This window comes from Marmota marmota, unplaced genomic scaffold (assembly GCF_001458135.2).
Source record: "Marmota marmota marmota unplaced genomic scaffold, marMar, whole genome shotgun sequence".
Lineage (NCBI taxonomy): Eukaryota > Metazoa > Chordata > Mammalia > Rodentia > Sciuridae > Marmota > Marmota marmota.
Genome location: NW_025999853.1, coordinates 2,790,971 through 2,815,763, shown reverse-complemented (window position 1 = coordinate 2,815,763; position 24,793 = coordinate 2,790,971). Strand labels below are relative to the sequence as shown.

The window sequence follows — 24,793 nt, the reverse complement described above, 5'->3', positions numbered from 1 at the left end:
GATGGGCCTGATGCTGTAGAGTTTCTACCTGGTGAGTGTATAGTGTCCCTCTATGTTACTAGTACCTCACAGATTGGAGGAAGGGGACCTAAAGACAGCAACAATGTATGCAAACAATATATAGCAGTAGACTAGGTTCTTGCTTCCCATTCTAATATTTAGTGTTAATTGGTACAATATGTAGGGAGAGTAGGATCAGCAATTTCCACCAGAAAAAAAAAAACAGTAAATAATCATGCATTATATTCGGCTTAAAATCAAACAACTGGTGTTGTCTATGCCTTCCACCATACTAATTATTGTTGTGACCTTGGTGGTAGGGTAGAGGTCATATACCTCAATTGGTATTAAGAAGTGTTAAGGAGAGAGTTGAGCATGAGAAAGAAGAGGCAGGAGGGTGGGAAAGTGACTGCAATATCAAAGGGTCAGAAGCTCGATGCAGTGGTGACTTAGGGTACGTTGTTAGTTTGAAAGGGGATGAAAAATAGAAGAATATAAAGGAGAGAGAGAATGGAATTGGGTGTCAGGAAAACAGAGAGGGAGAGGAGAGAGAGAGAGAGAGAGAGAGAGAGAGAGAGAGAGAGAGAAAGAGGAGAGGAGTGATAAAGATGATACAAAACAAATTCAAAATAAGCTCATCAGAAACCCTGACCCTCAGAATACAGAGCGTGGGAGAATAACACCTTCAAAAACAAAGAATGTGTAGGAGTCCTTGACTCAGTCAGTACACATCAAATCAAACAAAAACCCAATATAGAAAAGCCAAAGCAGAGGGGCTGGGATTAACCACCGGCATTAGGACCCACCCGGCTCTGATCCCTGAGCCTGCCCCTGGGATTGTGGCTCAGCGGTAGAGCGCTCGCCTAGCATGGGCAGGACCCGGGTTCGATCCTCAGCACCACATAAAAATAAAGGCATTGTGTTGTGTCCATCTACAAAAAAAAAAAAAGAAAGAAAGAAAGAAAGAAAACCCCAAACAGAGCAAAACAGAGCTACTACCACAACAAACAAGCAACAAGAAAAAGAATCGTGGTGGAATGTTAAGAAATCAAGGAGTCGTCTCCTCTGAGGTGGACGAAGTGGTCAGTGAGTGCCCAGATGGATGTGTGCCCTGGATCCGTTCCGTTTCTTCCTGAGGTGACCAGCGTGGGATTGGGTGGTGGGTTTAGCGTCCCTTCCTGTTATTGTGTTGCTCACCGTGTTGAAGGTTGGGGTTCAGACTTCCCAATTTCCCTTCTTGGGAGATTAGTGTGGGCGGGCAGCAAAGCCACTGGCCACGTCTGGGGACAGGTGAGTCAGGACCAGGCACTGGGTCCCTGGGCCGTAATGAAGCTGTGGCCTGGCACGCAGGACTCTGGGTGGAGAGGCTCCCTGCAGGCCTAGTCAGTGAGTGGAAGGCCAGGTCAGGGGCTGGGCAGTTGGGAGACTGGGGGCTGGGGGCAAAGGGCCCTGGTGGGTACTGGACTGGTGCCAGACCTGGCAGGACCTGGGGGCCCAGGGACCAGTGGATGCTGGACTAGGGAGTCAGGGACCAGGCTGGTGCCAGGACCTGGCAAGTGCTGACCCAGGTGTGCCCCAGAAACCCACTGGGTTCTGGATGACTGGCTGGGTGAGCTGAGAGCAGACCCCCCCACACCCTCTTCCAACCTCCCGGCCCCTGTAGCCGGCCCCATCAGTCCCTGTGAGCAGCAGGACTCACGGAGCTTGGAGGGCCCGGCTCTCTGCAGCCTCTCCAGCCTGAGTCCCCCAGGAGAATGCTTTCCACGGGTTCAGAGAGGCCCACGAAGACGCAGCTGCAAACTCATGGATCCAGGTTCCAATTTCCGTAGGCTCCGCCATGTGCAGGCCCAAGATGGCACCTGGGTCGGCTCTTGGGGGACAATCAATAAACTCAAGACCCGAAGGTTTTTTAATATCTCATTAATGAGGCAAACGTCTCTGGTTCAGCTAGGGCAGACTGCCCCTCCTGAAAGGTCCCTGCTTAGCATCTGGACGGCCATCTTAAGTGACAGTGCCATTTTAAGAAAAATTTTGCTTTCCCACCCAAGGTCCTTTCTGAGAAAGGCTCCCCACCTCCTTGTACCAACCCCACCCTGAACCACCCACATCAGGACCCACCCGGCTCTGATCCCTGAGCCTGCCCCCTAGAAGCCCGAGCCCCCAGCCCACGGTGCCTCTCTCTGTCTGGGGAGAGGTGGCCTTGATTTGTCAGCTCTGACAGAGGAACTCTGTGTGGCTCTGCCTGGTCTCCGTCTTTCCTTTCTCGCTCGCCGTCTCCCGGTTCCTCACTTTCCCTTCAGCTCCGAGCCCCGGGGAGATGTGGTATTCCCGCTGCTTGAGTCCCTGGCAGCTGAGCCAGGAGAAAGCGCCACGATGAATCACCTTCAGGTCACTGTCCCCAGTCTCTTAACCTGTGTGCCCTAAGCCACAAAACAAGGGCCTCTGCTCAGGAGACCAGCTCCACAGCCCCCAGAAGCACACAGAGAGTCAGGGCTGAAACATCTGTCCTGGAGGGAAGTGGGAGGGGGCGGGAGACGCCACTGTCCTCAGCTCTCAGACCCCAGTCACCACGGTTCCCACCAGGCACTTCCCTGGGGGCTCAGAAGGGAAGCCCACACACAGAGGAGGTGGGGGCGGTGGAAAGGGTCGAGGTCAGGCGGTGGAGAGGACCAAGTGAAAGCCGTGACCCTGGCTTTGGCCAGCGACTAGCAGAGACCCGGAGTGATCCTCTGGCCTCAACTGGCTCCTGTCCCTCAACAGGGATAGCAGTGTCCACTTCCCACGGAGGCCGCGAGCACCGGCGTGGTCAGCTGCACAGCCCTCTGGAGGTGCTCCTGCCGTCGACAAGCATGAGGAGGGTGGCAGGACAGCCCAGGTGACGGGGAGGGGGACGACTCAAAGTGACTAGTCCCTTCCTTCTCTCCTTTCTTCCTTCTCTCTACACACCTCAGAAGGACAGAAAGTCAGCGTCCCCATTTCCCAGGAAGGCTCCTGCCCCACACTCGTGGTCACATGCACATGTGACACCATCTTGTCAAAGCAAAGGCCACTTTATGTGTCACACACCTTGAAGCAGACACTGTTGGCTGACCCCCGACCCCTGCAAATAATCATGACCTGCCTGTTCCCTGACCCCCAGGAGCTGAGCGGCAGAGTGACAGGGACAGGGGCCCACTGCACAGGCCCCAGGAGGGAACACCAAAATTTCAACTCAGCCTCAAAACTTCATTCTTTCTGCCAGAGATGGGTTTGGTGGCAGGGAAGGGGCATGTGACACGATCCTGGACAGGGGGAAACCAGGGGAGTCTTCGAGGAGACCACTGCTCTGGGAAAGGCTGACCTCTGGGGTAGAAAGTCCAAACAAGAGTCTCCGTGGGGTTTAGTGTGAGCTGCAGCCACCAGCCGTGAGCCACGAGGGACCAGCCACCAGCCACAAGGGACCAGCCTGAAGACGAAAGCAAGGCTCTGGGTGCAGCCTGAGTCACGACTTCCAAGAGGAGTCAGCCTGAGTGTCCGTCAACGGATGATGGACACGGAAATGTGGTGTGTTCACCACGGAAAGCTCTTGGGCCTTAAACAGAGACAGTCATGACAGCGTGGATGAGCTGGGGACACTACGTCTGGGCCGGGAAGGTGAGCACCACACGGTGTCCCCCCACGTGGAAGGGAAAACAGCCCGGCAGAGGGAAGCAGAGGGCACCAGGGCCCCAGCAGTGGCCGCGGCTGGAGCAGAAAGCTGGTGGTGGAAGGAGGCAGACTTCCAGTGGACGGAAGGAAAGAGTGGGAAAGTTCTAGTGTCCCACGTGTCCCACTCTAGTTAACCACCGCTCCAGGTTCCCGAAAAGCACCAAGAGTAAATTTTCTATGTTCTCACCACAAAAAGGTGTCCAGGACGGCGGCACTGCACATGCCAGTGAGTCCCGTGGGCCTCCCACAGGGTGTGCAAATTCCGAAACACGTGGCACACCACAGACGGGGACCATTTTTATTTTTTGATCTAAAAAATAAATTAGAAATGATAATTGTAAAAAGACACAGGAAGCCAGTGCACTGGAGACGGCAAGAAGGACGACAGACCAGGCCTGAGGACGCCCCGAGCAGACCAAGAGGGTCACGCTGAGCGAGTGCCCTTAACCCTGCTTGGTGGGCAAAAAAACGAGGCCCAGATGAAAGAGAAACGGAATGTGGGCCCCACCACAAGAAGCCACCAACACACCTGCAACTGTGTGACAAGGAACTTTGCAACACCATAAAACAAATAAGACAACTTTACAGCTGACACCAAATGCTTTCTTCGCATGTTGTCCAAACATCTGTCAAAGACTGTTCCTTACTCGGCTACGGGGGACCTCAACCACCTCGGGTCTGGAGCTGCCCGACTCTGTGATTGCTGTTTGCTCAAATGAACTCTTTAAAGGTTCTCCGTGCCTCGGGTTCACCTGCATGGAACCGACATTAGGCATCCGTTTATACATGCTGTCAGGTTCTGGATCTGAAAAGTCCCCCAAAGGCTGATACGTTGAAGGCTGGGTTCCCGCAGTGTCCAGAGGCTTTGGGAAGTGATGGGATCACGGAGAAGTTAGCCTCCTCCATAGCTGATGGCATCACTGAAAGCCAATGGGAACTGGGAGCTGGGGACTAGGGAGAGGAAGTAGTCACTGAGTCAGGCCCTCAAAGGGCATATGTTGTCCCCAGCCCCTCCCTCTCTCTCTTTCTCCTCCACCGCACCTTCCGCCATAGTGTTTCCCTCTAAAAGCAATGAAACTAGCTGACTGTGGACTGAAACCAGGAGCCAAAACTAAATCTTTTCTTCTTTAAGTTGTTTTTTCTCAGGTATTTTGTCACAGCAACACAAAGCTGACCGACACACCTGCTCATGGTCCATCTGTTCTCAAGGCATGCTCCATGAGAATAGAGACCTTGTCTGCTTTGACTGCAACCATCCCCTGAGCACTGACTTCACTGTCTGGCACATCATGTGGTCACTTGAGAAATATTTGGCAGGTGCACAAATGAACAAATGGCTCTGACCTACCATTCCAGCATGCTCTTCCTAAGTACCTTTTCAGGTCCCTCTCGCATCAATGAAATCAATGACCACGGCTCACAGGTCCCCGCTCCAAGTCTTTGTTCCTGCTGTTGTGACCTACTCCTTCTTCAGAGCCCAATTCAAATCCTGCTCTGAGGGTGTGAAGGGCACCGTGGAAAGGGCTGGGTAGGTGCTGGAACTGAGCACGGAGGCCCAGCTCTGCCCAAGCCTAGCTGGGAGGCCCTGGGCAAGCCCTTCGAACTCAGAAGTTCAGCTGCCGCCTATGAAACATGGCCACTGTCCACCTTGGCAGGGTTTGTTTGCTCATGCGTTTTAGAGTAAATTAAATGAGACATTCAAAACAGGAACTTGAGTGTGACTTCCCTCCTCATCCCTCCTCTTCAAAGCTCTCATAGATCCAAACAGCCACACGGCCTTTGACTCCCCCGTCAATCTAAAACCAAACAGAAACAAAACAAAACAAAAAAAAACAACAACAAAAAACAATCGGAGAGAGACTCTCCAAAGAATGACGACATTTATTTGGAAATAGCAGACGTTACCACGGGAACGCACACTCCATAGCAAACCGTGGGCATATCCAAAGAGGTAGCAGCAAGGGGAATTGTCAAAGACCAACACAAGGAGGATCACATCAGACATTTTAAAACAGTTGTCCTTGACCACAGTGATTATAACCAGGATGGAGTCCATCCGAGATCCAACAGACGGCCACTAGGCGGATGTCCCTGTGGACGATCGTCTAAGGTTGCATGGCCTCTGTGCAGGGCTATGGCTCTGGAAGCGTCTTTGTGATAAGCTGCTGTCAGGCAGCCACAACCTCCTGGCGTTATTAACTTTTTGGTGTTGTTGGAGTTGACACAGGTGACCGTTTTGATTCTGACGACTTTCACACTTGTTTCACACCAGTGAGCCCCGCGAGGTCCATCCAGACCACTGACCTCTTGCTAGCGGGGTCCCTGGCACTTCAGGGCCTGACTTTACAGTTCCTTTGCCTCTAGAATGTGGGTTCCTCAGGGCAGGGTCCGTGTCCCCTTCCCCTACCTCTCCCCAGGGCTGGCCACTCAGGAGATGCTCAGGGACATCCATGGGTTAAATGTGTGGGAACAAGGAGACCTGAGGCCAGGAGGGCCAGGGCCGTGGGGAGCCGGGGAGGGACTGTCTGGAGGGAGGGCTGGCGTCCAGGTCCACACCACCCAGGGGCGGCCAGAGCTTAGGCTCACCCCAGAGAGAGGCAAAACCAAAGGAAATCAGATGGGGTGTTAAACCACAGACTCGGCAACTTCCCTCTGCGCCGCTCAGTTCTGTCCAGGGAGGGAGCTGGACCAACGGGCTCCGGGGATGAGGGGCAAAGTGGAAGGGTGGGCTTTACACTGGTCAGCCCGTGGGCTCACGCCTGTCACTCATCTCTCTGGGCAGGTCTTCTCAGCTGTAAAAAGTTGCAAATGACCCTTAATTGATGGAGCTGCCCAGTGGATTAGAGGGGACAGTGAGCGCCACAGTCCCTGGCAGGAGGCCCAGCACTTGGAAGGCCCTGAGAGCCTCTCTTCCCACCTCTCTCCTTTGCTATCTCTGATTCTCTCCTCCTCAAGAGTCCCCGTCCTCACTCTTGACCACTCATGGCAGAGATCCACCAGGGCTGCTTCTGCTCCGGTGGGAGGAAACTTGCCGTCCCTGGGCAGTGCCTGGTTGGCCTACCCTCGTGGGGCCCGACTTCTGAGGGACTCAGCCCCTGACCGTGAAGACCACCAAGATGGTTACATAGTGGTTCATTCCCCTCTTGGCACAGAGGAAAACACCCCTGCAGTCCCCTTGCCTCTAGACAGCATCAGATGACTCCTCCTGGCCACAGAACCCCAGCAGAAGTCCTATTAACCACTTCCACTTCTGACTCATTAAATGCCCCTCCTTTGCTCTCCCCATTTCTCTTGAAGCCCACAGTTGGAAGATGGTGGTATCACAGTTTGGAAAGTCCCTGAATTGATGCCAACCACGTCACACTGGTGTAGGTGAGTGATGCCACTCCTGAGATTTTAGGGCTCACTTGTTACTGCAGCAGAGCCTAGTCTCCCCTAGCTAAATCACAGAGCCTGACTTCTGTGGGGCACAACACTTAAACCAGGACATCTTTACCTGTCCCTCCTCTCAGGGGAGTCCCTCTTTCTCTTGACTCCTCCTCCTCAGGGAATGGGGACCAGTCTTCCCCACCCAAGCTTCCTGCCTGCACCCATTGTGAAGACACTCACTTTCAGTTTGCGGGGGTATCTGTCACTGTCTTGCAAATTGGTTCCAGTGGCCAGCATAGAATTCTGGAACTTCCCAGGGGAGTTCTTGGATCTGTGACATCCATTCCACACCTTGGGCTGGGCCTCAGTGTCCCCACGAACACCATAAGGGCCTCAGAAGGGCTTTCCTGCTCTGACACTGACCAGCTGACAAGAGCACATTGAAGAGGGACGGCCACGGCTGGCATCGTCCTGCACCCAGCCCAGCCTCCTACCTGCAGGTGCCCGTAAACTCCCCTCCCCTTGCAGGATAAGCACTTGCTACAGGCCGGGCGCTTCTGCCCGCCTCCTGCTGGAACCAGCTCCCAGCCCCGCCCCTTTCTCAGATCCGCAGGCCTCCTGCCGCCACGCCCTGACACCTGCATCCCGGCCCTGGGGGTGGAGAGTTTGTTCCCTTATCAGCCCTCTTACTGACCCCTCCCTGGTTACACAGTGGTGTGGAGCAGAATTCCTGGCAAGGACGGATCCGCGACTGTCAGCTCCGGCCATCGGTCCAGTGCACAGGGAGGAAAGGTCCCCTCAGGGCTGTCCTGGAGACGAGAAAGGCAGAGCAAGCAGGAAAGAAGCAGCAGGACCCCCAAAGGAGGTGGGACACCCCAGGCCAGGTGGACAGAGCCCAGCTGTGAAGGGAGGCCCGGGAGAGGAAGCAGAGACTCCGGAGAAGGGCCAGACCCCACGGTCCCGCGACCACCTTTCCTCAGCCTCCACCTGCAGGACGGCAGGAGCCCAGGGCCCCAGAGGCTCCTTCTGGAGTCTGGAAGCAGTAGGATTGAAGGAAGCCCAGGTTTCTGGAAAGATCCCTCAACTCTAGCGCAGCCCAAGGCCAAGTGGTCACCTGGGACCGACAGGTGGCACCCCAAACTCCCAGGGGCTGGCCAGACCCCGCAGGAAAGAGCCACAGGCCAGAGAGAGGGCAGAGGTGGACACACTCCTTCCCCGTCTGGAGGCTGACCTGGGACGTCCTGCCACCCCTGCTCGACTTTGTCTCTGCATCCTCCCCTGGGCTGTGACCTCAGGGACCCTGGCCTGGGCTGGTGATTGTGAAAGCAGCCACCTGTAAGGCGACCCCAGTTTGGCAATGCTGCCTCCTGTGACTTCAGGTTGCTGAGGGCTGAGGGCCCAGGACGCGGGCCAGCTGGCCTTCCTGCAGGGAGCCGCCCTCTTGTTCCCCGGTGTATTTGGAAGTCCATGGAAGTCCCCGCAGTCACAGGATCGTGCCTGGATCATCCAACAGGAGGCTCCCCCTTCTGCAGCTCCACCTGCCCTCTGGGTCCCGCGAGGCTCAGAGAAGGAAGCTCGCCACCCTCTGCGGGCACCCTCCTGGGCACACGGAGCCCGCCACACACAGCTGCCCTGGGGAGACGCCACGGGGCGCCCTGCTCCCTGCAGGGGCATGGAGGGGAAGATCTCGGGGTGTTGTGAGGCCCCCAAGAAGCTGGGCCTGTCCTTCTCCATCGAGGCGATCCTCAAGAGGCCCACGGAGAGGAGAGATGCAGCCAGGTCACCAGGGGCCGGTGGAGGGAGCCCCGGGCAGGCAACGGTGGAAAGTTCCAGGCTGGCGAAGTCCCCGCAGCACCAGCCCCCGGGTAAGTGGCTTCCGGTCATTTCTCTCCGTTCCCTGGGCTCCAAGGCCCAGCTGGGCTCCTGCAGAGAAAGCAGAAGGCAGGGCCCTGATCTCAGAGGGGCCCGGGTTCTGGGCTGGCTGCCATATATACCCTCCAATCCGACCTGGGACTGGGTGCTGGGTGCAGAGCTCCGGGGCTCCATGTTGCAAAATGCAGGGACCGAGGCTCGTGCTTGTCACCAGCCACCGCGGAGAATGCTCTTGCCACTTACTGGCGATGTGGCAGGCACCGTCCTTTAGTTTCAGTATCATAACTAGACAGGAGAGGAACTCACGGGGAGAGCTGGACAGTGTCCCCAGGTTACCTGAGATCAGGGCCTGGCTCAGCTGTCCCCAGGTCCCTGCTCAGCCGGGCTCATGAGCTGAGCTGGGCCCACATGGCCTCCAGTGGCTGAAGTTTTGCCCAGCGTCTGCCCTCTCTGATCCCTCCGCCAGTGGCCATCCCAAGGAATGTCCTGTTAACAGTGACCAGACAGATTTCAGAGCCCTCCTCAGAACCTGCTTGACAAGGGGCAAGGTGGTGCTGGGCCGTGAGGTGGACACACACCTGCTGACAGCAATCTAGGTATGGGTCTCTATTCTGCCCTGACCCGCTGTGTGTCCTCGCGAAGGTCCCTGTCCACTCTGGTCTCGGCTTTACCCTAGGTGAAATGGCTAACAAGAGAGAAGAAGAGAGTTGGCACTGGTGACATCTTGAGGGTCACTTGAGTCTGACAGGCCTCAGCCCTGAGCAGCTCACAGGAGGCTCCCAGCTCTCCCCCCTCTTCACGCTTAAATCCAAGAAGATGCTAGAAAGGGAGCCCAGGGGTCCTTACTGTCAGCCCTGCCTTGAACAGAGCCCCGCCCCGTGGAGCCTCCCACAGAGGAGGCTGACGGGTGCTCAGCTGCAGGCGGGGGACCTGGAAGAGAGGTGCTGGTGGCCTGTAGCTGGGCTGTGGGTGGGAAAGGGCCCCTGGCTGGATTTTCTCAGGTTCATTAACATCTTCCAGGAGGACTGGGCTTTTCACAGAAGCAGTTTCACTGAGGCTCCAACCCGGGTCTCTCCTGCTGCTTCTGTGTGAAACCCAGGACCACCCTGCGTCTCCTACCAGGACAGCTGCCCCTCCCAGCCTGGCAAAGGCTGGTGGTAGAAAGGAGGCCATTCTCCTGAGGCCTCTGCTGAGGACTCGGGCAGACCCCATGTCCTCCTGCTGCACCCAGAGCAGACCCTGGGAAGAACTGGCCATGACATTGGAGGGGGCCCCGCCTCCATCACAGAACTTTCATGGCCACCTTCGCATGTCCTGGTCAGCTCTAGAACTGAAATCCTGGTGACCAGGATCACCTCTTCTGTCCTGATTGTAATTTTTTTTTTTTTGGTGCTGGGGATCAAACCCAGGGCCTTGTGCATGCAAGGCAAGCGCTCTACCAACTGAGCTATGTCCCAGCCCCGACACCATTGTAATTTGAAGCTACCTCCCCCACTCTGCTGAAATTCGACATTCCAGAAAGCTTGGGGATGGTCCCACTGGTAGTTTTCAAGGTGACATTGATAGGCACGCAGGCAAAGAGGTTTCTGTGGACAGTTCTGTAGTCACTTTTACGCTAATCTTAGAGAAGCTGTTGGTGACAAAAGGTGCTGGTTATCTATCTGTTGTCGTGATGTAAGGGTTCTTTGTTTGTTTGTTTGTTTGTTTGTTTTAGTTGTCAATCACCTTTATTTATATGCGGTGCTGAGAATCTAACCCAGGTCCTCACACATGCCAGGCAAGCACTCTGCCACTGAGCTATGACTCCAGCCCTGATTGTTTGTTTAATAAGTGTATTTATTTGAGCAAAAAAGAAAAAAGTCTATTGAGGACTTATTTCAAAAATCATAACATAGACGGCTGCAAATATATCAGACAGTCCAAAGGTAACTTGCAGAAATGGCAGATGATCTAGGGTGGCTGTGACGTGCTGTGCTGTGCGGAGGGGAGGGATTTGGGAAACCTGGCCTCGAGGCCCAGATCTGGCACCGACTCACAGGGAGACCTCGGGCAAGCCCCCTCCCTCTCTAGGCCTATCGGCAAGGCCCCTCCCAGCTCTGACCCACCCTGGCTGATTCAACCACAAACCAGCTGCTGGAAACCTTAGGGTGATCCCCAGTGGTCATCTTCCACCCTGAGGAGGAGGGCAAGCCCTCCCAGAGCCCCTGGCCCAGCCAGTGTGGGTGGCTGATGGCTGATGCCCCTCCCATCCCCTGTCCTCCTCCTCCTTCCGTGCAGTGCCCCTCAGGGAAGGACAGCAGGACTAGAAATAGCAAGGCCCTTCCGCCCCAGATCAACGGCGGAGTCAACTCCTCTTTGAATCTCATTCAGCATTTACGGGGCCACATGGAATGGCTCACAGACACCCCTTCCCATCCAAATGATGCAGGCACTTATAAAATTGCAGCATCTCGGGCCCAACCTCCAAAATCTGACTGTCCTCCAGGGCAGGACCCAGGAGCCTGTGTTCTAAGCACCATGCTCAGTGGTACTGATGTGTGGTCCACGGTGACTCTTGGAGGAGGTCTGGGCTCAGAGCAGTAAAGTGACTTCTTCCAAGCCACAGAGCCCATACGTGCAGGCTCTGAGGTCAGGCAGACTCTCCAGGCTCCAGGGCTGACCCAGGACCCTCCGGCCTCGTACCTCAGGCCAGGGACCCAGTTCCTCCCCCCATCTTCTCAGTCCCCTGGGGACCCTCATGATGGATGGGTCCGGCCCTCCCAGGTCTCAAGTCAATGGGGACATGCAAGAGGCTCTCCCCATCTGAGGTGCTGAGCCCCGCTGCCCACTCTCTCCTCTTGGGAGGCAAGCCCCCTGAGTCCCAGGACCCCCCCAAATCCTGTGACTCAATCAGGAGGAACCTCCTTTTTGTACCAGAGACCCAGGCCTTGAAGAGAGAGAGCTCATTTCTGCGTCTCTCCCCTGATGACCACGCGCAAGGAAGTCCCCACACAGGGGGAGGGGAGGGGAGACAGACCGGGAGGTTCCCGCCCAGCGGGAGCACCTGTGGGGGTGGCCAGGCCTGGGGGGAGTGCACGGGGGTCCCCTCACCTGCTCACGGGCCACCTGTTCACTCACAGAGTGAGGAACTGCTTAGAGCCCATGTGAGGCCAGGCTGGCCCTGGAGAGGTCGGGGGACCATAGGGGGACCACCCAGGGGCACAGTGGGCTCCTTGGTATCTGAGGAAGGTCCTGCAGCAGGGTCAGCTGGCAACCTTAAGTTCTGGTGGCCATACGATCTCTGTCACAATTACCTCTGCCATCAGAGCCAAAGTGTCTGAAAACCATGGGTCAAGGAATGAGTGTGTTTGTGTTCCAATAAAACTTTATTTAAAAAAAAAGGCCACAGGTGAGATTTGACCCTCCTGTTATAGCTCAGCGACCCCAGCCCCTGACTCATTAGCATGGCACACAAGGTCCCTCTCAGGCTGACCTTCTGGCCCCCAGGCTGACCTCCTGTCACACATCCCTGGCCCTCACGGTCATCCCTCGAGGCACATGGGCTGTCCTCTCATGTCCAGATCTTTTCTCCCTTCCCACGGCCCACGGCTCCTCCTGCCCCTTCCTTCTCTGCACCCCACACCAGTTTTCCATGACTATGGCAACACGTCGCCGTGAGGGAGGGTCTCAGAACACAGAAATCGGGGCCTGACCACACTGCAGTGAGGTCAAGGTCAGCGTCCTCCGGAGGCTCCAAGGGCAGATCCAGTCCACACTCCCCCTGGGCCCCAGCGGTGCCAGCCGACCTCGGCCCACTCAGGCTGTGGAGCATCTGTCCCGTCTCCACACTGCTACCCTCTGCCTGGGTCGGTCAGGTTGTCCTCAAAGGACACCAGTCCAGGATGAGTGCTTCTCAACACCCTTCATTATGTCTGCAAAGATCCTATTTGCAAATAAAGTCACACTCACTGTCACCAGGGGTCAGGTCTCGGATGTCCCTTGGTGCTCCTCACCCACTCTGCCTTCCCTTGCTTCTTGGCCCCTCCTGTGCCTCTTCCTTCTCTCCTCCCGCCCCACCGTCCTTCTCCTCTTTCTTCTTTCCTCCTCTCTCTCCTTTGTATCTTCTCCTCCTTCCCTTCCCTGCCTGGAACCAAGCTCAGCTGCTCTGGGCACCGGGAGAGGCAGCCCTGACACAGGGCTGTCGCTGAAGCCCATGGGGTACCCTGTCACCTTGGGATTAATGGCTCTGGCTCTCAGACAGGAGACTGAGGCTCCACCGGAGCAGACAAAATGCAGAGCTGAAAGTTCATCAGTGAGGTTTGATCCCTTCAATGGCCTCCCAATCCATCTCCCAGTCTCCGTCACAAACTAACCTGGTCATGGGGACATTCCATCAGGGCTCAGGGGCACCTGGAGGCTGGTTCTAAAACTAAGAACCCTGTGGGAGTTCAAGAAAGTCCCAGGCCTGGAGACCCCTGCTTGAAAAACTGCAACTCGTTACTGTGGGTCCCCCCAAAACAGACCTGAAGGAACGGATGTGAGCACAAGCCATTGGCCTGGGGTGTGCAAGGGAGACCAGCAGGGAGATAGTGACATAATCCAGCAAGGGAAGGCAGAGTGCACGGGCGTGTCAGTACAGAGGTGACTCCATATGAGATGGAACAAGAACTCACAAGTCAGAAATTCACAAAGTTCTGACCATGGAGACCAAACGTGGAGGTCGGAAGTTGACCCAGAGCACAGAAAGCTTAGAGGTGATGAGCAGGACCCCAGAATGTCAGAGCTGGGAGAAACCTATGAACAGAGGAGGAAGCTTAGAGTGTAGCTATAACTTGTGTGTGTGTGTGTGTGTGTGTGTGTGTGTGTGTGGTGGCAGGGAATTGAACCAAAGGTGCTTAATCACTGAGGCACATCCCCAGCCCTTTTTATTTTTTTTATTTAGAGAGAGGGTCTTGCTAAGTTGCTTAGGGCCTTGCTAAGTTGATGAAGTTGGCTTTGAACTTGCAATCCTCCTGCCTCAGCCTCCTGAGCTGCTGGGATTGCTAGCGTGCACCACCACACCTGGCTTAGCTATGATTTTAATTTGATTTACCCATTGCATATGTTATCTGAGCATGCAACAAATACCTGCTGAACCTCTTGAGTGCCAGGCATGTCTATTGTTAACAAATCATCCCAAAACTTACTGGCTTAAAATGGTAGTTAACTGGGTGGTTCTGGCTCAGAGTCCCTCATGAGATGGCATCTGGGGTGCAGTCATCTCAAGGCTGGACTTGAATAGAGAATGTGCTTTCAAGATGGCCCTCACACGTCACTGATACTTGGAGCCAGTCGTTGGTGGAGGCCTGGTTCCTCCCCAGGCAGAGGTCCTCGCATGCTGCTTGAGCATCCTCACAACATGGCAGATGGTGTCTCAGCTTGAACATTTCAAGAGGGAGACAGCCAGGTGGCATCCACTTTGTCTCAGAGCTATTTATTTGTGCTTTGTATTCCAAAAGGAATGGGGAGCCATTTGGGGGCAGGGGGTGTTAAACAGGAAAGTGTACAGTGGTCAGTATTAATGAGAACACTTTGATTTTGATTGATAAAAATTGTCCTAGGTTAGCTAAAATGGAAAGGGGAATGTATTGCAATGAAGAAATTAAGAAGCAGTTTTCCTAACTAAGCCACAGGAAGGGCAGGGGGCAAAGCAGGGTTCGGCCATGATGGGACACCAACCCAGAGCAGCGTCCCATCTGTCCAGCTGCTTCCCTGCCTGTTGCCTGGACTCACTGCCAGCTGCGTCCTCCAAATGGCTCACAACAGCTCCAAGAGTTGTGTCAGCCTCCAACGTCATCCCCAAGCTCTCTGAAGTCCCAAGTCCAAAAGAATCTTCTTCTTGCTGGTCCCCTTCTCCCCTGGCATTTCTTACACAGAACCCTTGTACCTCTTCACGGGCTGGTTTTAGTTTCCATATGTGGAACCCCCAGCCTCTTTCTATACCAGGGTGTGTCCTAATGAGGTCTATTCCCCCAGACACTCCTGGGGAAGAGCCACGGTTAATAATTGGTGGGCCGGAAACGGCTCTTCCCCCTATTTGCAGGGCCCTGTGACTGGGGTATCTCTGGTATCTCTGGCCCTGTGACTAGGGTATCACTGCTCACCCAGGGATGGCCTCTTGTGGGTGCTTCAGCAGAGAGCGCTCCCTGCTGGTAGGAAGGGTAACCAGACGTGGATTCTCCCAAGGAAGAGAACCAAGTTCTGTGACCCTTCCTGTGCTCCACCCGGAAACACCCTCCGGCCACACAATTCACCATAGCTCAGGAAAGGGCACGGCTGCTCTTTTTTTAAAAAGGAAGAAAAAGGAAAAGACGCATACATGTGAAAATGGTGGTGTGTGTCTGTCTGTCTGTGAGCACATCTGCTCAAGTCCTGAGTACATGAGGAAGCCACAAGCCCCACACGGCCTGGAGAGTGCCACCAAACCAGTCGCCCTTGGGAACAAGACCAGCACATCCAACACTGGCGCTTCTCCACTGTTTCTTATATATATATATATATTTCTTAGTTGTAGTTGGACACAGCGCCTTTATTTTATTTATTTATTTATTTTTATGTGGTGCTGAAGATCGAACCCAGGGCCTCGCACGTGCTATGCGAGCACTTTACTGCTGAACCCCAACCCCAGCCCTCTCCATTGTTTCTCGATTTCTTCCTTCTCATCTCTTTCCACCTTACACTTTTCTTTTTATTGTTTATTTATGTGAGAAATCCCCACTTATTGCAGAAAGATAGAAAACATGCAGAAAAATGAAAAGAAAAATGGAACCATAACTCTGCTAATAATGAGTAATCATCACTATTAACATTTTGAAAGAAGATAGACCCTGAAAATTGTTTTGAATATGGAGGCAGCTTTGTCACAAGCTGAAAGTTAGCACGTAAATTTGAAATAAAGAAAAAAAAATACCTACAGTGTTTCCACGAGGAGATTCACGACCGGCCTTGGGGAGAGGGGACAAAGCTTTGCAGGCTCAGGAAGTCAGGAGAATGGGCAGGTGGGGAATAAAAGGCTGTGGCCAACGTGGGGGGATCTAGAAAGGTCGGGTAAGACCGAATCACAGAAATGAGGGGTGCAGAGGGCAGATGGTTCTAGAAAGTTAGCACAGGGGAGCCTGGAATGGCACACCAAGGGGCCTGCCTTCTGCTCTGTGGGATCAAGGGAGCCCCGGTGGCCTGTGGCCCCAGCTCTGGGGAAGGGGCCAGCGTGGGTCAGCTTTGGGAGACTCCTGGCCTGCACCCGCCTTCATGTGTCAGGATGGCGGTGAGCACGCCCTGATCTCCTCCCTGGTGACCCCACTGCCTTCGGAGACCAGGGCTCAGTGGGAAGGCCCCCCAGGCCTCCAGCTGTGCAGCCAGGGCCAATCATCAGACCGCGGCAAAGGAGCCGTCAGGGTGGGCGCCAGGTCCCCGGGAAAGAAGGGTTCATAATCAGGTGGCCTAACCACCTGTGTAAACTGTGTATTTCTTATGATCGATGTGCTAAATGGCTCAGGTTTAATTAAGTTCTGCTGACTTGTTCCCTTTGAAGGCCCACTGAAGTGTGATCACAACCCCCAGAATTAATAACAGGAGAGAAAAAACTTGAAAGGGGTGGCAGGTCCCCGCCGCCATCATCCTCTTTCCCTGCCCCAGGGGCCTTCGGCCAGCGGCTTCTCAGCTTCTCTGCCAAGAACCCGGTAGGGAGATGCTGAGCCTGGACGCGGGACCTTCTCGCTCTTCATCCAGTGTTCCTTCAGGACCCTTGCCTGTGGCCAAGGGTCCTGTCCCCAGGAGGCAGCTCGTGTTTCCAGGGTTTGGTCTAATGAGGTCCCTCTGGTTCCAAAGGTCCCCGTGCAGAACCGTCTTCTCTTCCCTGTCCCCACTGTGCTTTCTGTCTTCTCTCACCTGCTTCTCTCTCTTGTGACCCCCTGTGGTCTGTAACATGAGGGTCAGCCTTCCTGGTCACCTCCTGCGGTGTGGCGGGAAATCTAAGCAGCTGATCTTCATCCTTCCTGAGCCGTCCCCTTGGACACTGCTCTTCCCCCTCCCAACCTGCCCTATGGACCATATTCAGGTTGACTCTGCTCTGAGTCACCATCCAGAGCTCCTGGACACCATCCCTACCCCCACTGACATCCTCCTCCCTGGGCACAGGCACAGAGATGAGCTGGTCACCCCTCCCTGGCCTTCCCTATAATCCGTTTCCCCAAGGCCATCAAAGATGGCACTGTGCCCATTGAATAATCTCTCTCCTGAGATTCGTGGCAATGAGAGGATATTGTAATGGAAGGACGAACTTGAAGTTCAACCCAGAATATGACTTTTTCAAGAATCTAATGGGAACTCCAGTAAGGCGGAGCAGTTCAATAGAACATTCTGAGATGACGGAAATGGTGCATATCCAATATGGTAGCCACCAGTCATGTGTGGCTGACAAGCTGTGGTGAGTGGAACCGAGAACCTGGATTAGATCTGATTTAAATAGCCACTAACAGCCGCCATGGACTCTAAGGAGTCCAATCTTTCACAAGGTCTGGCCTCAGATCCTAACCTCATTTCCCTGACTCCAGGTTCAAGTCTATCTATCTCTTGGCCTTCTTGATTGGCCTTCTCTCCAACCAATGGTTGGGGTGCTCCACCCACTGGGTGTGATCTCAGCCCTGGAGTCTGTCCCCCATGCATGCCCCTCTTTATGTTTCTCTGGCTTGGGGGTGTTCAATCTGGAATAACACCCCAGGGTGAGGGCAATCAGTATCCACTATTGACACCCCAGGAACCTATGGCCAGTCTGGGGGGAAGGGCTTCAGCACTCTGAGTCCAATTTGGGGCTCAGCCTCCACCTCCCCTTCAGTGAGGCTGTCACTACCACATTAGACACATACCATCATCAACTCTCAAAGACAAACACTTCTCCTAAGGAGGTGGATTTCCAAAGCCAATCAGATGCCATATTGAACTGTCCTGTGACCTGCCAGAGCCTTCCTCCAAGCCATCAGCCACCAGGTCATTAGGCAGAGTGGGGTTTTTATCCTTGCCCTCTCCGTCCTACCTCCCCAGATGCTCTTCTAGCCCTGCTGGGGGTGGGGGAAGCCACACGCATCTTAACAGCTGCTCCCCCAGGAACACTAATGGAAGCTTTGAAGTAATTACTTTATTGAGGAATCTCCCCTTAGTCACAAACTTCTGTTTGCCCAAGTTTCCTTCTGGGAAGATGGAGGTACTAGCTCGGCTTTGTTATAATCTACCTCCAATTTCACACCCTCTGTCTTCCATGTTGTTTCATTGCCTGTATTCTGGTCCTGCACCCCACTTTGACACACAGCATCCCCCCCCCACATCCTGATATTTCCAGGGGGATTTCAACACCATGCCCCACAGCCAATCTGGGATTGCCCCTCTGTGAATGTTTTTCAACTTCCTATAGAACTGCACTCTGTTGTTGATGAGCATCTAAAATGCTGAAGGGTGGGTGGATGGGTGGGTAATGGGTGGTTGGATGAGTGGATGAGTGAGTGGATGGATGGGTGGGTGGATGGGTGGGTAGATGGGTAGTTGGGTGGTTGGGTGGATGAGTGAATGGATGAGTGGATGAGTGGATGAGTAGATTAGTGGATGGATGGATGGATGGATGGATGGATGGATGGATGGATGGATAGGTGGGTGGGTAGATGAGTGAATGGATGAGTGGATGATTGGGTGGATGGATGGGTGGATGGGAGGAGCCCAGCCTGTTCATGCTGCACCCCTGCAGACAGGCCCTCAGTGCCTCTTCTTAGTGAGTACTCAGAAGACACACTAAGCTCTGCAGGGGTTAACACCTGCCCTTTGTCTCTACATCACTTCTGATTGGCCTCAGCCCTATTCCTTAAGCACACCATCAGCTCTAAATATAAAATATATACATATATAATATTTTTAAATTAAATTTTAAAAGCAGGTGGATTTGGGGTGGGGAAAGGAGAGAAAAGGAAGGAGCGGCAGAGATCAGACTCCTACCAAAAGTGGCTGAAAGCCAATCGCTTACTCTGATGGAAAATAATGTTTAAAACCTCACTGTTGTTCACTCTCAAGGATCTTCTAAGAGTCAGCAAAAGTGATTAAAAATATGTTAAGGAGATAAAAACAGAATTACAGCCAAACAGGGGGAGGTAGGGGGAGTGAGCCCCAGAGCCGACCATGAGGTCCCACTTCCACCGCAGAGGTCACTGCCTGGTTGTTTCTGGAGAGGAAGGCTCCCTGCTGGCCCTCTTCCTCGCCACCCTGAAGGTCTTCAGAGTCATCTTCCTGGAGAGAAGGAGGACCCTAGGAGGTCGGGGTGGCCTGGCCTTTGCCACTGGATCATTCAACTCCTCTCTCCAACCCCACTCTGAGATGGGGAGCAAATAAAACGAGGTCCAGGTTGCAGATTGGAGTAAACATGATCAGAACTCACGTCCTTCATAGCAACCAAAGAAAAAAAATGCTAGTTGATCTTTTCAGTTTAGTCAGCCCCATTTTTGTGGACTGTGCTCCAATTCATGGCTTGAGGTAGTTTTACCCCTTACTTAGGGGAAGAAGGAAGTGGGCCGGTGGGAGGCAGGGACCTCAGCTGGAGCTCAGACCCCCACCCCGCTGTCTGACTGAGACATCTGACCTGTAGGCAACTTCAGACCAACATGTCAACTGTCTTCAGAACCTGAATTTCACATTTATTCTTGTAGAGCAAACATTCCCCAAGCTCCGTGTGATGCTGGTGTCCCTCTAGTCTGATACCTCCCTGCCACCGGGAGCCCCTGTCCCGAGAGAGATGCCAGCAGGCAGGTGTGGGCCCCCTGTCACCAAGGAGCGTGTCCTCTGGGCTGAGTGTGGGTCGCCTGGGGCAGGGGGACCTAGGTTCTCCTTCATCTGGAGCAGCTTTTCCTCACTGGAATGAGGACGGAATCAGGAGAGGCGAGGAGATCATCTAGAATGGTAGACTCCCCCGGCCCCACCTCGCCCGGGGCCAGCAAGGTTGGGAAGAATTGCAGGTGACCATAAGAAAGAACTCAGGTATCGAAGAATCTGTAGAATTGGATTATAAACAAGTGAGAATAGATGATCCCAGGCCCATGGGACTGTCAGAGAAAACCCCAAAGACACAGGCATGCGGTGGTGTCCCGGCTCCAACAAGCAAGTTGTGGGGTTGGCAGAGGGATGGAGGCGGGGATGGCTGCATGGGGGTGTGACCAGTGCAGCCGCATGGTCCCTGTACCCAGAGGGAGGCCCCAGAAATGGGGTTGAATGCTGTGTCCACCCTCTTGGAATCCTGAATAGTTTTCTGTCAGTGAGTCCAGTGGGACATGGCAGCGTGGACCAGGGGCTAGGAACTTGGCACCTCAACTGTGGGTCAGTGTCCTCTGGCCACCTCCTGCTCCCTGAGGATGGGCTTTCGGCCGACTGTCCCTTGCCCCACCCATAATGCTGCCCTCTCTGTCTTGGGAAGGGGCTGGGCACAGTCTCCAGGAAGGTCAAGGTCAGGTGCAGCGTTGCAGGATCTAGCCAACTTTTCTCATGGGGCATCCATATCCTCAAGTTCCAGTGTCCTCAAGGCCCCAGGGTCCCTCTGAGGGTCTGCACATACCCCAAGAAAACATGTGCTCAATCAGAAGAGCAAACTTCACCACCACGACAGGTCGAGAGAAGGAAAAGAGCTTTCTCTGCTTTTGGAACAAAAGGGGTCCCACATTTTCACGTCGTGCTGGGTGCCCCTGAGAGAAGGGAGGCTGGACAGGCAGGTCGGGCACTGGTGGGGCCCACTGCTGCGGAGCGGGGCCTCCGCTGTGTGGACCAGAGTTGGCACACTCCTCTGTAACAGGCCAGATGGTGACTATCTTAGTCTTTGTGGCCATGTGGCCCCTGTTGTAATGACAGTGACTCTGTTGTTCAAAAACAGACAGTGCACACATCAGGGGCTAGAGCTGCGCTCTAATAAAACTTTATTTTAAAACAGACAGTGGGCCAGAGGCAGCCTGCGGACCACAGTGTGCTGTCCCCTGTTGCAGACGAGGGGAGTCACTGAGGGTATCTGAGCGCAGAAAGGCACTGTTTTACAAGGTGAACTTGGCTTCACCGTCCAGTGTGGGTGAGATGGGGTCAGCCCAGGCAAACTTTGAAAACACCAGGGGGGCTAGGGGAGAGAGAAGGGGCCCAGACTTGCAGCCGGGGTTGGAAGGGCAAATGGAGGCCGCGCAAGCCTCACCGCGGTGCTGTCCCAGGACTCCTGACACAGCTGACCCTCTCTCCTGCAGAAGAGAGGAAGAGCAGGCGCAGGGTGCGCACCACCTTCACCACGGAGCAGCTGCGGGAGCTGGAGAAGACCTTCCAGCTCACCCACTACCCCGACATCCACGTCCGCAGCCAGCTGGCCACCAGGATCAACCTGCCAGAAGCTCGGGTGCAGGTACGGCACCTCCAGCCCCAGCCCCGGCAGGGACCACGGTGACAGGCTGCGTCCTGAGCCCCTGGGGGTGCCCCTTCTGGAATTTTCCATTGGCTGCATTTCATTGGCCAAATACTATTTTTCTAGCACTGAAATCACCACCTGATGAGAAATAAGCCATCGTTATGAGACGGTTTCTCTCCTTTTGTGGGGAGCAAATGGAGGGAGGCAGCATGCGGGCCTCTGTTGGTCTCGGCCTCTTCCTCCCCACGTGCTTACAGCTCCAGAGGTCGGTCGCCCCCGCAGCCTCGTTCAGAAACCAGGTTTTGACAGTCCAGGCCAGGGGGTGGACAAACTTCTGTGAAGGCCAGATAGTGACGACTTTAGTCATTGTGGGGCATACAGTGACTGTCAGAGCCACCGTCAAGGCCACTCTTGACATAACCATTCAAGACTGTAACCTAAAAGCAGCCATAGACACCATGAAAGCTGTGTGACTCCATCATGGATTAATCCACCGGTGGTCAGAGCCCCCATGATCCACTCACTTCCCAAAAGCCCTGCCTCTGAGCAGGGCTGCTTTAGAGACCAAAGCTTCAACACAGGAGGCTCTGAGGGCCACTCCAGATCCAATCCAGGACAGTGGGGCTCTGATAGAACTGAACACCGAACTCTGAACGTTACCTAATTTGCATGTGTTATGAAATATTATTCTTTTGATTTTTCTCTCAACCATTTAAGACTAAAAACCATCCTCATCTCACGAGCCATTCAAAGACACGGGGAGGCCGGGTTCAGCCCCAGGTTGCCTTGGCCAAGCCCTGCTCTGGACCACAGGGGTGTGCTTTGGGGGCAGCACAGATTTCCAAAGCCCCTGGGATCCATGGCGAGAGCCTGGTTAAGCACTGACAGTCTCATCTGCCCTCTGTCATCTCTTCCCCCAGAGTGTCTGGTACTTCATCCCCGGTTACAAACACGGCCACTCCCTGTCACCAGCGGGTACCTTCCACCCTTTCTCAACCGCAAACACCAGGCCCACACACAAGGTTCTGCCAGATTCAAGGGTACCACGTGGGCACTCTCTCTAAAACAGTCTCCCACGTCATTCTTCATTTTCAAAAACCAACGCAATGCACAGGTTCTGAACCCGGCCCAGGCCAACTCTCCACTCTATTCCATTCCAACTCCTCTCCCCCTGGCTGAGGCCCACCCTGCCTTACCCTTCTCCTCTTTCCCCACCTCAATCTGCCCTGAAGCCTAGAATTCAACTCCTGCCTCAGAGCAATCATCAAGTTCACATGGTCACACACCAGGACCACCGGGTGGAAAACAGCCGACGGATGGGTTTCACTGGGCCTGCACAGTATTTTACCACTTAGAAGCTTTCACATCAAGATCAACATCTTCCCCCTGGAAACTGGTTGAGTCAAAATACGGGGCTCAGGTTTCCAGGTGTTGACTGAGGCAGGAGCTGAGAAGCTGCCCCCTTTAGACCACAGACCCCTCGATTCCCAATATCACCCCTGCATGGTCCCCACAGCCCTGTAGGCACCAAAGACCACAAACCGGGTCCCCCTGTCAGAGAGCTGAGGTCCAGATCTAAAGAAACCCTGCATGCATCTAGCTTACAAACTGTGAAGTGACCGTGGGAGGGGCCATGAGGAACTCCTTCATGCCTCTCCACCTTCTCCAACCACAGATCTGGTTCCAGAATCAGCGAGCCAAGTGGCGGAAGCAGGAGAAGACCGGCAGCCTGGGCGCCCTGCAGCAGCTGGCTGAGGCTGACGTGGCCCTGCCCATGAACCTGGAAGTGGCTGTGAGTGCCCTGGTCATCAGGGCAGGGGGGAGGGACCACCACCTGGAGACATCCCAGCCAGCCCCAGGTGTGAGGAAGCACCCGGGGTCGTGAGAAATAGCACAGGCAAGGAGGCTTCTGGAAGACCAGCCTGGGGCGAGTGGCTGGCCTCTGCCCCGTCCTCATCCCTGAATGGCGATCACTTCTCCTTCCTCCAGGGGGTGGAAGGTGGGACTTGTATGAAATTTCACAGCTTACAAAACAAAGTCTCGGAGTAACGCGCAGGACACAGAGGTTGGGCGTTAGCTCTAGAGTCGGACTGCCCAGGTTCAAACCCCAGCTCTGCTCAGACCCATGGTGCAGCCTGGAAGGGCCACCTTGTCCCTCAGAGGACAGTCAGTGAGATTTGATGAGGCTGAGATGACTGAGATGTGGAGAATTCTGATTCTTGGCATCTAAGAAGCGTCCCGAAACATCAGCCACCCGCGGAGCCTACATATGTTCTGGGCATACAGGCGCTCATCTCGGCAGTAGAGCCAGAAACAGTAGACAGCCTGCCCTGCCCCAGGGACACAGGTGTCTACAGCCACCGCGAGGCTCCGGGGTGGAACTTTTTCATGCACTTATTTCTTTTGCTGCTGCAGAGATCAGGATCCGACTAATGATTCTAAGTGGCAGAGTTAGGACTGTCCCCTAACTCTGTCCCCTAACATGTCCCAGGGTCATGCCCTTCTTACAGGGACCAGGGTCCGCACAGGACTTCCACTGCTGAGCCAGGAAGTCCCAGGCCACGGGGAAGCTGGGAGGTGCAGGGACAGCTCTGGGTTAACTCACCTCTGTCCCCGACCTCTCCTCTCACAGGGCTCCGTGCTGACACCCTCTGCTCTGCCCAGGCTGGCTCCCCCCACAGGCTGCTACCCACCTGCTCAACATCAGCTGCCCTCTGCCTGGGTCCCTGCCCACATGGCCGTCCTCCCGCAGCACCCGTGGGAGATGCCACCCTTCCCGGGCCCTCTGCTCCAGCAGACCTGCGTCCCCCCCCTCTGCCTCCTTCCACCTCCGCACCCCAGCTGGGGCGGCATCTGTGCCACTTCAACCTAGGAACCAGAAACCCTCTCTCTCTGGTGACAGCAGGTGGCAGAGGGTGCCCTGGGTCTCAGGGAAGAGCATCTGTTCAGGCTGTCCTGACCTGCCATTGGAAGGGGGCACGGGCCTCCGTAGCAGGGTGGACAGCAGAGGACCACACTCGTCTCTCCAGCCCAAGTTGCTCCCCTGGTGCAGAAAACAAGCTGAACTGGAATGTGTAGGGGGTCCTCTCGCTCCTGAGCTTCCTTGAACTTGCTGTGCCACCTCCAGCAGGTCACTTGCCCTCTCTAGACCTCATCTGTAACACAAAGCAGTTGGACAAGATGATTTCTGGACACACTTCTCTCCCTTCCTTTGGTGAGGCGAGCCACAGTGAGCACCCAGGCAGGGAGGAAGCCGCAGAAGTGTCATTCCTCCTGCACTCATTCAACATGCGTCTGTCGGGCACCTCCTGGGCACCGCGAACGCAGAACTGGACGCGAAGATGAACGACAGGGGCTCTGCCCCGGTGGGTGGAAGGCTGGTGCCGACCTTCCCCTGCGAGGGAAGTGGACACGTGCCTAGCTCCTTCTTGATGGCCTTGATGT

At 54.8% G+C, this 24,793-nt stretch overlaps 1 protein-coding gene across 1 annotated transcript; it reads left to right on the top strand.

Annotated features, from left to right (window-relative positions):
* The first annotated feature begins 3,600 nt into the window (after positions 1-3,600).
* On the top strand, positions 3,601-24,221 carry Isx (intestine specific homeobox). The gene is made up of 5 exons (XM_048808024.1): positions 3,601-3,633; positions 8,459-8,921; positions 21,195-21,346; positions 23,025-23,141; positions 23,982-24,221. Exons 1-5 carry the CDS (start codon positions 3,601-3,603, stop codon positions 24,219-24,221), a joined length of 1,005 nt encoding a protein of 334 aa, XP_048663981.1.
* Positions 24,222-24,793: the final 572 nt, after the last annotated feature.

Bases quoted from the DNA above. Each gene is read 5' to 3' on its own strand.
- Isx (XM_048808024.1), top strand. From the start codon at position 3,601: ATGAGCTGGGGACACTACGTCTGGGCCGGGAAG. The intron at 3,634-8,458 runs GTGAGCACCACA...CTGAGGGCCCAG, and splicing joins ACTACGTCTGGGCCGGGAAG to GACGCGGGCCAGCTGGCCTT. The intron at 21,347-23,024 runs GTACGGCACCTC...CTCCAACCACAG, and splicing joins TGCCAGAAGCTCGGGTGCAG to ATCTGGTTCCAGAATCAGCG.